The 12,279-nt window shown below is 32.2% G+C and overlaps 1 protein-coding gene and 3 non-coding genes across 5 annotated transcripts; 1 reads left to right on the top strand and 3 right to left on the bottom strand.

The window, feature by feature from the left end:
• Positions 1 to 656: 656 nt before the first annotated feature.
• LOC145116835 (homeobox-leucine zipper protein ATHB-8-like) lies at positions 657 to 8,003 on the top strand. 2 transcript variants are annotated; one of them, XM_079053152.1, is made up of 19 exons: positions 657 to 1,021; positions 1,878 to 2,096; positions 2,501 to 2,660; positions 2,840 to 2,940; positions 3,030 to 3,120; positions 3,888 to 3,983; positions 4,226 to 4,339; positions 4,804 to 4,887; positions 4,975 to 5,130; positions 5,244 to 5,318; positions 5,454 to 5,560; positions 5,645 to 5,840; positions 5,947 to 6,132; positions 6,211 to 6,291; positions 6,455 to 6,589; positions 6,738 to 7,027; positions 7,140 to 7,245; positions 7,393 to 7,542; positions 7,641 to 8,003. In XM_079053152.1, exons 2-19 carry the CDS (start codon positions 1,882 to 1,884, stop codon positions 7,785 to 7,787), a joined length of 2,490 nt encoding a protein of 829 aa, XP_078909278.1. In that variant the 5' UTR covers positions 657 to 1,021; positions 1,878 to 1,881; the 3' UTR covers positions 7,788 to 8,003. The 2 variants fall into 2 exon arrangements, with proteins under 2 accessions (XP_078909278.1, XP_078909279.1); XM_079053153.1 differs by lacking the exon at positions 657 to 1,021 and having other exon boundaries at positions 1,207 to 2,096.
• A 2,624-nt stretch (positions 8,004 to 10,627) lies between these two features.
• On the bottom strand, positions 10,628 to 10,737 carry LOC145118172 (small nucleolar RNA snoR97). Its single transcript, XR_013713148.1, has one exon. It is a non-coding gene; the product is annotated as a small nucleolar RNA snoR97 (small nucleolar RNA).
• A 103-nt stretch (positions 10,738 to 10,840) lies between these two features.
• On the bottom strand, positions 10,841 to 10,956 carry LOC145118148 (small nucleolar RNA Z278). Its single transcript, XR_013713125.1, has one exon. It is a non-coding gene; the product is annotated as a small nucleolar RNA Z278 (small nucleolar RNA).
• A 47-nt stretch (positions 10,957 to 11,003) lies between these two features.
• Positions 11,004 to 11,094, bottom strand: LOC145118139 (small nucleolar RNA Z223). Its single transcript, XR_013713118.1, has one exon. It is a non-coding gene; the product is annotated as a small nucleolar RNA Z223 (small nucleolar RNA).
• Between the last annotated feature and the right edge of the window lie 1,185 nt (positions 11,095 to 12,279).

Here is a 12,279-nt window from a genome sequence, read left to right as displayed (position 1 = left end):
GATGACAAAACTTATCAAATTTAAAGACTTCTATGTCAATAGCCATTTTAAGATTTGTTTATTATTTAACAAAATTGGAATTTTAAAGTTTCACGCTAAAAAGTGTCTTGCATTTGTTAATGATGGTAAGCTTACGTGGACCTCTTTACTGCTGGTAAACACCGGTCCGTGACATACTTTTTACCGCCGGTGGTTTCCACCGTTCTCTTTCTTCCTTTACCGTTCAACTTGACCCTTTTTCTTTTTTTCTTTTGCTGGCGGTAAACATAAAAGACCACACCCTAAACATTTTTAAAAACTTCAAAATTGGTAAACATATCCCCATCAGCTTAGGTGGCCAACAGTAAAAACGGTATTAGCCTTATAGTTCAAACACACTTACACACATGCTTTTTGAGATTTAGAAAGCCTATAACCTATAAACGGTGATGTGATACAGGTGATTAATGACATAAAAAAGGGTAAATTTTATTGACAACATATTCAAAGTTCAAACATTTCCATGAGGCATCATTCCCTTTTCCTTTTTTCTTTAGGACAAATTGGGTAAGAAAAGAAAAGAGACCAAAGCAACTTAAAATCAGCAGAAGTCCATCTTGTTGAAAGTGCCACTGCCAATTGCCAAACCAAATAAAATAAACATCCACTATCTGTTTCTTTGTGTGGTTGAAACTGGAAAGAAAGCAATAAAAAGAAAGAAAAGCAACAGCGCCAAATGGAATGATAATCCAAAAATGGTCTCCTCTTGTCTCCTATTTGGGGTTCCCCTTTAACACCTTCTCAGCCCTTCAAAATCCTCCCTCCATACACACACAATTTCACATACCCAAAAAGATTTTATCGAAACCACAACTTGGGTTTCTTTTAAATTATCATACTTTTGCTTGGTTTTTATAAATCTCGAGTGATCCGATAATGGAAGATTTGCATTTCGTGCTTGGAGCTGCGTGGTTGTGAGGGAAATTGATTAAGAAAGGAGACAAGAACAAGCGCAAACGACAACGTTGCACATCAAAACAAGGTGCTTGTAATTAATTATGATTTTTGTAATAGTAATCTCTCTCTATCATACCATTGCTTGGTCAATAAGCATTTTGGAAAATCTGTATTAGCTTCAGACACAAGCTCCACCAAATGCTCAACACTTATCTTTACTTTATGTTTCTATACATATACATGTGTTTATATATATAGATATATGTATATTTTTATTCATGAGATGTGACGAATGTTTTTTTGCTTTAATCATTACTCTACACATGTTTTTTTGCTTTTGCTCCTCATAGTTGATATGTATGCTCAACAACCCCAGATAATTCTTTCATTTAGGGTTCTCATTTTCTTTAAAAGTTTCTACAGGAGTCAGATTCTTGATTGAAATTAAGTGTCTTTCCATCTGGGTTTTCTAGTTCTTGATTTTTCTTGGAAAATTGAGTTAAAATGTTGATTTTGTGGAGTTTCTAGATGGAAATCTGAGTGCTTGTCATGTGAGGTTTTCTACTTCTTGAAATTTGTTGGAAATTTGAGTTAAAATCTTGATTTTATGAAGATTCTCCATGGAAATCATGTGTAGTTTTCTAGTTCTTGAATTTTCTTGGAAAATTGAGTTGGAATCTTGATTTTATGGAGATTCTAGATGGAAATTAGAGTAACCCTTGAATTTTCTTGAAAAAGTGAGATGGGATTTTGATTTTATGGGTGATTCTTGAATCTTGATTGACATGTGTGATGAGTTTACTAGAAAAGAAAAGGGCTTTCAGTTTAGACTTCCGATTTCATGCTTAGATGCTTGAATATTCAATTTAAGACAAAGGGTGCTTGAATTATCAAAAAAGTTTTCTTTTTTTACACATTAAATTTTGGGATTTTGATTCTAGAATCATGATGACAATATCTTCGCCCTCCAAAGATGACAATTTGGGAATGGATAATGGAAAATATGTTCGATACACACCCGAACAAGTTGAAGCTTTAGAAAGATTATATCATGATTGCCCAAAACCAAGCTCCATTCGTAGACAACAACTCATTCGTGAGTGCCCAATTTTATCCAATATCGAGCCAAAGCAAATCAAAGTTTGGTTTCAAAACCGAAGGTATCATTCTAATTTATAACACTTCGTTTTTTTTTATGTACAATTCTTGATTTTTGTGGACCTTGTGATGTGTTAGAATCAACAATCATACACTACATGCCAATTTGTTGACGATGATGCATATTTAGTCTGAAAATCCAACATAAATTGGGAAAAAGGTGAAACTTTGTTGCATAAATATGCATTTAACCCTATAATACATACAAAGAAGAAGGTGGGTCCCATTTTTTCAGATGCAAAATGGATAAAATAGGAAATATATTGTGATTTACCTACCCATGATTCTTTCTTTGAATATTTAGAGTCAAATAACAAGTGTGATACCAACTACAACTACAACAAAAACAATCATCTAATGTTTATGGTAGGATAAAATTACTCATATACCCTTATGGTGCATACAGATGTAGGGAGAAGCAGAGGAAGGAGGCATCAAGACTACAAGCTGTTAACAGGAAACTAACAGCAATGAATAAGTTATTAATGGAGGAGAATGATCGATTACAAAAACAAGTATCTCATTTGGTGTATGAAAACAGCTACTTTCGTCAACAAACTCAAAATGTAATAAAGATTCCACTTTCAACATTTTCTTTTTCATAAAAAATTACCTGATAAGTATACATGATGTTTAAAAAATATTTGACACCTCATTTCACTGACTTTCTCTATTAACTCGTTCTTTCTGTATTAAGTCAAAAGGTAACAAATCATTTTTTGTTAACATTATATTTTTTTTATAGGTGACACTTGCCACCACAGACACGAGTTGTGAGTCAGTGGTGACAAGCGGGCAACACCACTTGACACCTCAGCATCCACCAAAGGATGCAAGTCCTGCAGGGTTAGTTGTACTTTATGCTTTACTTTTTGTACCATTGATGGTTTATTTTTGTCTTTATTTATTTTTTATTTTTTTTGGTGTTTTTGTAGGCTTTTGTCGATTGCTGAGGAGACTTTAACAGAGTTTCTATCAAAGGCTACTGGGACAGCAGTGGAATGGGTCCAAATGCCTGGGATGAAGGTTTTGTTTTGTCACTTTTTTTTTTATAATTAATTTAATCATCATTCCATTAAGGATTAATTAATATTATCTTCTAATCCATTAATTTAAAATAATGTTAAAGAAAGGTGGTAACCTTCTAAAGCACATTAGAATCTCATCATTTCACTCACTATCCCCACATTCCCACCTCGAGTCCCCTGAAGTTTGCAACATTTGTTTTTTTTTTTTTAATTATATGAGTTTTAAATAATTAATGTATTAAATGTTAATCCAAAAACTATATTACTACAAGGCTAATCTACTTCTATTGTTCTACATCAACAAAATGTTTTATGAGATTGTAAGCATTTTACATTTAAATACAACTTAAGACAAGTTTTGACACGTTAGAACCCATTTGACTTATTTCACTTTTAGCTAAATTTTTTTAGCAAATATAGCCTAAATCAACCTAGTTTTAGATAAATGAGTCAAATGTTCTTGTTTGGTCTTTTAATAATTATAAAAAAGGAACTTTCTTTACCCAAAACGAGTTCATAAATTCCTTCTAATCAAGAAAAATGCATATTTAGTGAGATTCCAAAATGGAAAATGTTTCATGAGAAAAGGTGTTCGATAATTTTTCTTCCATTTTCAATCATGTTGTCATGCAAGATTTAATTGACTTCCGAAATAAAGAAAGATTATAAATGTAACTTTAGAAATGAAATATTTTTGTAACTAGATTATATTTATTTATTAATATCTTCTTTTATTTATAAATATAATCTTGTTAATTTGTGTAGCCTGGTCCGGATTCCATTGGAATCATTGCTATTTCTCATGGTTGCACGGGTGTTGCATCAAGAGCTTGTGGTCTTATTGGTCTTGAACCCACACGAGTAAGTTTCTTGCTTTGACTTTTGTGTTTGACTTTGACCATACTAATCATATCCAAAAATCGATACTCTCGCAACAAATTGAAACCCTTTTTTTTTTCTTCTTCTTTTCATACTGTTCTTCAAAAAGATTAATTTGGTAACTGAAACTTTCTTGAAAAAATTAAAAGACCCATGTCGATTTTGAAGTCAAAAAACAATTTGGTTGACTCAAATAGTCAAAAGTCTTGATCTTTTTGTTTCAGGTTGCTGAAATCCTTAAAGATTGGTCATCCTGGTTTCGTGACTGTAGGGCAGTTGATACTCTTAATGTGCTTTCAACAGCAAATAATGGGACAATCGAGCTGCTTTATATGCAGGTTTGAAAATTTTCTTCAATACAAGTCAAATTATGCATAAATGGGTCAACCCATGTAAGAAAATGGGTCAATTTGGGTTATAGTTTTAGGGTGAAATGCAGAAAAGTGCAATGTACGTACATTCACCATCTTAAAAAAAAAAAAAAAAAAAAAAAGTTTAGTGCCTAAACCGATAAAATGGCGATAGTACAAGTGCTTTTTTGTATTTTTTTTTTCCGTATATTTTATTACTAATATGTAATTTATAAAAAAGTTAGCTCAAGAAGAATGGGGAAAAGGGTATAAAAGGCACCCAAACTATGCTCAAGTGTTTACAACCTCCAAAAAGTAATAATAAGGGATTTCTGTTGATCATATCTAATACATTAATTACATATGAAATGTAAGAAAATGGACAAAAAAGATAACTCATCCCATAATGAAATTTGACTTTCTTATATTTATTTTTTCTTTTTCTTTTATAGCTTTATGCACCTACTACTTTAGCACCAGCTCGTGACTTCTGGTTACTACGGTATACGTCTCCTATGGAGGATGGTAGCCTGGTGGTATGTTTCATTATAATCTTTAAAAAAAAAAAAAAAATCTAATATTTTGTAATTTGATTTCAAGAAAATTTAACATTTTGATTTCAGATTTGTGAAAGATCATTGAACAACACTCAGAATGGTCCTAGTATGCCACCTGTCCCTCATTTTGTAAGAGCAGAAATGCTGCCAAGTGGTTATTTAATAAGACCATGTGAAGGTGGTGGCTCCATAATTCACATAGTTGATCATGTTGATTTAGAGGTATCATCAAAAGAGGAAACTTACTATGTTTCATTTCAATAGAAATCAGTCACTTGCTAAAATGAAACTATTTTTTTTTTTGAAATTAACTTGTTTTGTTATGTAACATGTAGCCATGGAGTGTTCCTGAAGTTTTGCGCCCTTTATACGAGTCATCCACTTTACTTGCTCAAAGGACGACATTTGCGGTAGGATCATATCTTTGAGGGGTTAAATGTAATAAATGGCATTGTATAATGCTATAGTAGAAATAAATGAAAGTACATGATAAACCCTAGTTCCTAAAATCTAAGTATTGAATTTATTTTTTGGGTTAAATGTAGGCGTTTAGTCATTTAAGGCAAATTTCACAAGAGATTTCTCAGCCAACAGTCACAAGTTGGGGAAGAAGACCAGCTGCTCTTCGTGCACTTGGCCAGAGAATGAGCAGGTCTGTTTTTTGGAATTCGATGGTAGAAAGTGTAAACTTTTTTTTTGGAGGGTAGAAACCGTAAATTCTTTCTTGTTTTGACAGAGGTTTTAATGAAGCCGTGAATGGCTTCGCGGACGAGGGATGGTCGGTGACGGAAAGTGACGGCGTTGATGATGTCACCGTCTTTGTAAACTTGGCTCCGGCAAAGGCGACGGGTGCGAATCAGATGTATGCCGCCCACGGGATTCCGGTGGTCAGCAACGCAGTGTTATGTGCTAAAGCCTCGATGTTGTTGCAAGTAAGCATTGATGAAACAAACCATTAGCCCTAAAAACTAAAACGAACCTAAATTTCGATTTTAAAAAAAAATATAAATTTAATTTATTGATATTTTTGGTATGTAGGATGTGGCTCCAGCCATACTTATGAGGTTTTTAAGAGAATATCGATCTGAATGGGCTGATAGCAGTATGGATGCATACTCTGCTGCTTCAGTTAAAGCGGGTCCCACGAGCTTGCCTATGGATAGAAATGGAAGCTTCGGTAGTCAAGTTATTCTTCCATTGGCTCATACCCTTGAGCACGAAGAGGCAAGTTGACTCGATGCTTTGGTGATTCGTTTTCTTATGCTAGTATAAATTCCAAGGCTTAATTTTTTTAAGATGCAGTTCATGGAAGTGGTTAAGCTTGAAAACATGGGCCATTATCAAGACAACATGATGATGCCTGGTGACATCTTCTTTCTGCAGGTAAGCCGTGTTTCAGGATTTCTTTTTGAAATTTATAATTATAAATCTAACTTTTTTCGACTTATTTTTTAAGTAAACATTTTGGTTGACCAAATTTGACTAAGGTCAAATGATTTGTTGTTGACCTAATCAAATGCTTGTGTTTTGTGTTTTATTTTATTAGCTTTGCAATGGAGTCGATGAGAATGCAATCGGAACCTCTGCAGAACTTGTTTTTGCCCCCATTGATGCCTCATTTACCGATGACGCCCCTCTCCTTCCATCTGGTTTTCGTATTATTCCAATTAATAATAAACTGGTAAAAGTTTCGCCCTTCTCATCTCATCTGCGTGTTTGATAAATAGGGAACAAAAAGTACAGAAACGCCCTTGTACTTTCTCTACTTTATCAATTTAGTCACTATTTTTTTTTTTAATTCCATTAAAACTTTATGATTTATACAACAGACTCAAAATCCAACACGTGACCTGGCATCAACACTGGAGGCACCCCGGAATCAAAGAGGTTCCAATCAGGCGGGGCCCACAAAGTCAGTTATGACAATCGCGTTTCAGTTTGGTTTTGAGATTCATCTTGAAGAAAACATTGCAGCGATGGCTAGACAATATGTACGCAGCATCATATCATCAGTGCAAAGAGTCGCTTTGGCTCTTTCACCTTCTCCTTTTGGGTCTCCAAGTTTACAGGGAAACCCTGAAGCTCACACACTCACTCATTGGATCCAACAAAGTTATAGGTATCAAATATTTTCTTTTTTCTTTTTGGGTAAAAAAAAATAGTAGTAAAATGATGCTAATTATTTCATTTTGCCCATTTTTTAAAGTTTCTGATTGTTTTTTTGTCAACAGTGGCTTTTTAGGTGAGGAGCTTTTTAAAAGTGTTGATGGACGAAGCGAATCTGTTCTTAAAACACTTTGGAATCACTCGGATGCCATAACATGTTGCTCTCTGAAGGTATTACTTTGATACTTTATTTTCCTGTTTATTGTTTTTTATTTTGTGGGTCCCGATTGATGGTGTAAAAAACAAAAATTTGGATTCAAATTACATTGCTATTTTTTGAATTTAAGCCTTTATAAAAAAAATATTATGATTCTGCAGACTTTGCCAGTTTTCACTTTTGCCAATCAAGCGGGGCTTGATATGCTGGAGACAACGTTAGTTTCACTTCAAGATGTTTCATTGGACAAGATTTTTGATGAAAATGGAAGGAAGAATGTTTTTTCAGAGCTCCCACAGATTCTGCAACAGGTTACACATTTTACTACTATTTAATAATTTTTGATGAAAATTTGTTTTTATAGAAAATGCTAATAATAATTTTTTTTTGTTGTTGTTGATCTGTTTAGGGTTATGCTTGTCTTCCTGGGGGTGTATGCTTGTCAAGTATGGGGAGACCCGTATCGTATGAACGTGTAGTGGCATGGAAGGTGTTAAATGACAATGATACCCCTCATTGTATAGCCTTCATGTTCATCAACTGGTCATTTGTTTGATTCTCCTTCTCTTGGGTACACCATAAGAAAGAAAAAAACAAGAAATAGTCGCATAGAAATGAAGACACCCTTTGAAACTTTGAATATCCAAATGGCAAATTTGGTTTCCAGTTCCTTGTTATGTATTGGTGCACTTGTGTAGTTTGTTTGTAATTGTATAGCTCTTTCTGCTTGTTTGATTAATTTAAAGATGGAGGTTAGTTTCAGGGTTCTAAATATGTGCCATGGTTGAAGGGTTTTTTTATATTTGTTGTGTCGAACACAACAAATGTATTTGCATTATATTCTTTTTGATTTTAATCTGTTAGGATTTGATAAAACAACTGAGACAAAAGAAGCCAAAAGCCCAAAAGCTTGAGAAAGTTGAACTATACAAGTAAAGTTTATGACAATTATAAGTGAAATCATATGGTAGAAATTATTATATCCTCAGTGTAGTTTGTTTGGGAACTAACAGGGTGTTTGGAGTTCATTTTTAAACGACTTTTGGACTTTTAACTTAAGTCCCAAAAGTTGTTTGGTAATGGAAAAGTTCTTCAAACAACTTTTAGATAAGAAGAAAAAATGGCTGGACAAAAAGACACGATCTTGTATCTTTTTGCGACTTTTGGACCAAAAAAAGTAAATTTCTAATCAATTTATATCCACCTACAGATCTGTTCTCGTCTTTTTTCTCCCACCTTACAGATCTGTTATCATCTTCTCGTTCCGATTGGCTTCACCACTCCCGTTTCCCAACCACGATACTCCTCAGTCAACAACCATTGCCGGCGTTGCCTACCCCTTTCTCCGTTCAGGTAAGCTTCTGCTCCAATTTACTTTGTTTGTTCCGAGATTTTTTCATCGTGTCCCCCCAAATGTATTGATTTGTTTCTCCCGAGTTTGCTTCTGTAATGCACCTCACTGGTACTTATGCACCTCCTTCTTCCAATTTGCTTCTGTAATGCACCCCCATATGTTACCTGGTTGTGTATAGAAATCCATATGTACTTGTGTTGTATTGTGTTAACATCATACTATATTATAAATGAAGCATTTTTTCTTTCACCACATTCATTTGAAAATCCTAAGTTTTCATATTTCCATACAATATGCTTAATTTATTAACTTAAATACGCTTTTAGTTGTAAACATTATCATAAATGGAAGAATTTGTAACTTATCAATATAATATACTTAATTTGTTAACTTCAATATATAGTTAAATAAATAATCTACATTAATGTATCAAATAAACTTAAAACTTTAGTGTGAAATTTAAAATCTAAAGTAAAATATCAAATAATGTTTAAAAAAAAAATCAATATATATTTTTTAACATAGTTAAAAGGAAAACATTAAATATAATAATTATAAAAGAATCTAAATTGATGAATCGAATTAACTAAAAGGTGTCTGAAAACTATATTCTAACAATATATTTTTAACCTGCGCCGCGCAACGCGCGTGAATTCGTCTAATATACTTATAAGAGTGAGAAATTGATTGTTGTTTCTGATTTTCTGTTTTTATGAACTAGAATTCGTGAAAGATTAGCGAAACCAGTTACAAATGTTAATGAAATTGATGATATTACTGAAATTGTATATAACAGTTACATTTTTATTTTATTTTTTCTGATTTGCAGCTTATTTGTTGTTTTCGATTTTCTATTTTGATGAACTAGAATTCGTGAAAGATTGGTAAAATCAGTTATAAATGTTAATGAAATTGTATATGGCAACAATACTAGATACTATTGTACAAGATATAATCACCGGGGATAAATGTAAAATGACATTATCTATGATATTTTTTATGAATTATTTACAATTTATATGATCGTAATTTTAATATTGTCATTGTCTAATCAAAAATATTAGAAAATTTCTAAAAGAATTTTATATTTTATATTTTCTAATAAAATGTTATCAAAATTATAATATATGTGTAAAAAAATTGTTATAAAATAGTAAATCATTATAAATATGTAAGCACATCATTTTTAGTTATTTTACAGGGAAAAGTTAAGCCAAACACTTTTTAAAAACAAATTATGACTTTTGCCCCTCAAAAACTAATCCAAACACATTTGAGGTTAAAAAGTAATCCCAAACACCCTCTAAACTTCTAATTTCTTATTTTAATCCTACAACCAATTCAATTCAACCCTAAAAAATATCAGTATTATTTCAAATCGATAACTATGTTTTTTTTTTTAAACGGCAAATCTAACCACTTGAACCCTCGACCTAAAGAAGGGAAGGCAACCCGTGATCCCTTCAACCATTAATGGTAATTATGATTTGCGAGCTCTTATTTCAATCTGAAACTAAGTCACATCAAGCAGGCTGTGAAAGCTTGAAGCTTTTTTTATTACATGATCCAAGAACAAAGTAGTTAGGATTGAAGTTTGGTCATTTGGTACTTGTTTTCTGAATTCTGATAGTTGTGTAAAAAGTTAGAATTTTGAATTAATTCTGAATTTGCATTTAGTTTTATCCGATTGAGGTTTAGCATATTAAAAACATCATGATCAAATAATTTCAGAAAAATTATTTCAGTCTTAATGAATGGCAAGTGTGATCATTGATTTGTTTTATTAAACAACACTGTTTTTATCATCTGCTTGTTCGACCTCTAATTAGCTAGGATCAAATACAGAGATGGTGGATCTAACCCCAAAACCATTTTCACTAGAAACACATGATAAAAATATCAAAACAATACGTTTTGCATATATCATGCAAAACATCCGAAACAACAATACACTGCAAAATACTATGAAAACAATTGAAGGGTATATGAAGAAAAAAAATATAAAAATTAACTTGACCAAAAATAGATAATCGAACATGATAAATTCTAGTGCTGTTATTTAACTCCAAACTCGTTAATGCTACGAAAGAAGAAGCTGATAGACAACACATTACTCTATGAGTTTTTTCAGACTCCAAACCCATAATATATTTCATGGCAAGAGTATAGTTTAAACTCAATAAATTGTAGCAAACTTTCATGGGATAAAATTCGAAATCAGTTAAAAAGAAAGATTAGTTGATAAAACTGATAGAACCTCAGTTAAATCCAGTATTATCATTTGTAATACAGCTTCACCAAGTGGTTCTCCCTGTAAAACAAGGTCTTGGATCCAAAGCATCTCATACATTTGGATTAAATCATCATCGGCATACAAATCTTATAAATTTTTTTCTCTAAAATAAAGTCTTTTAAACTATAAACTCAGAGTAAACAACAGCTCTATCAATCATGAATTCTCAGAAGCAGAACTGGCTTAAAGCTGTATATTTAATCATCACTGTAAGATTTCAAGATAAAAACTCAACAGAAATTAAATCAAACAGATGATTTATCGATATGACACAGAAACAGCGATTGAAAAAAGATAGACAAATGTTGAAATGCAACACTAGAAGACTATATATCTGATTTAGAGCGAGCCTCTTCTTCAGCCAATTCGTTTTCTGAAAGAAGTCTGGGTTGTGATATATGTAAGAAGACTAAAACCCTAAAACTATACTGCTGAAGTAGATCTGTGAGTGAGGCTATGATATTTAAGTCGAGCAGATGATTTGATTTTATAGGCAAAACTGTTGTAGTTTGAAAATAGAAACCCTAGGCCGCCGAGGTCGCGAGAAAGGAGGAAATAGGCCAAAAATGAAAATGTAGTTTGTAAAACCTAAAAAAAAATAAATCCTTTTTTTTCCTCCATAAAACAAGCTTCCAATTCTTTTTAGGACGATTATACTTTTACCTTACACCATTTTCCAACTAGGGTGTAAATAGATATCCGAAATTTTAAATATCCATAAATTTCTGATAGTTGATTTTGTATCTCAACTTGAGATTCTCAAGATACCCAATTTTTCTTAATATTTACACCAAGTCACTAACACACTCTAAAACAAAAAACAAAATAAAAAGGTGGGATAATGACTTAAAAGGGTAATATATTTTTCGATTTCTACACATTTGTTCACTGAGTTTTTTTTTTTTTTTGTCTACATTTACCCCTTCAACTTGTTAAACTGTACACATTCAGTCCTTATGACCGGTTATTCCAGGTTAGCCGAAAAAAATGACTTAGTAGGGTAATATATTTCTCATTTTGTACACATTTAATCCTTAATATTTTTGTACACATTTAGTCCTTAATATTTTTTTGTTTCAAAATAAGTCATTTTTGTTTTTGTACTCATTCAGTACATATGAATGATTTCTTTAGGTTTTTCTCACGATATCTTACATGTGACAATCATTGATAAAGTGTGTGGGGCTGTTGAAGTTTATGTGTAACGTGTTATTTCACAACAAAAAATTTTCATTTTTAAATAAGGCAAAAGTCCCTAATTATAAATCCATTATTAAGAAAAAATGTTTATTCCAAAATACATTTATCGAAAATCAGGGTAATATAAGAAACGCGAAATCCTCAATATTGTTGATGAGTGTGTACAGTCATGCATTCGTTTTCCCACGATCAACGATAGAA

This window comes from Lactuca virosa, chromosome 5 (genome assembly GCF_052849685.1).
Source record: "Lactuca virosa cultivar CGN04683 chromosome 5, Lactuca_virosa_CGN04683_v6, whole genome shotgun sequence".
NCBI classification, from domain to species: domain Eukaryota; kingdom Viridiplantae; phylum Streptophyta; class Magnoliopsida; order Asterales; family Asteraceae; genus Lactuca; species Lactuca virosa.
Note: the sequence above shows the minus strand (reverse complement) of the source record. Positions and strands in the feature narration are given on the sequence as shown.

Coding starts and splice junctions, on each gene's coding strand:
- LOC145116835 (XM_079053152.1), top strand. CDS start 1,882: ATGATGACAATATCTTCGCCCTCCAAAGATGACAATTTGGGAATGGAT. Junction 4,340..4,803: donor TCGAGCTGCTTTATATGCAG/GTTTGAAAATTT, acceptor TTTCTTTTATAG/CTTTATGCACCTACTACTTT. Junction 6,590..6,737: donor TTCCAATTAATAATAAACTG/GTAAAAGTTTCG, acceptor TTTATACAACAG/ACTCAAAATCCAACACGTGA.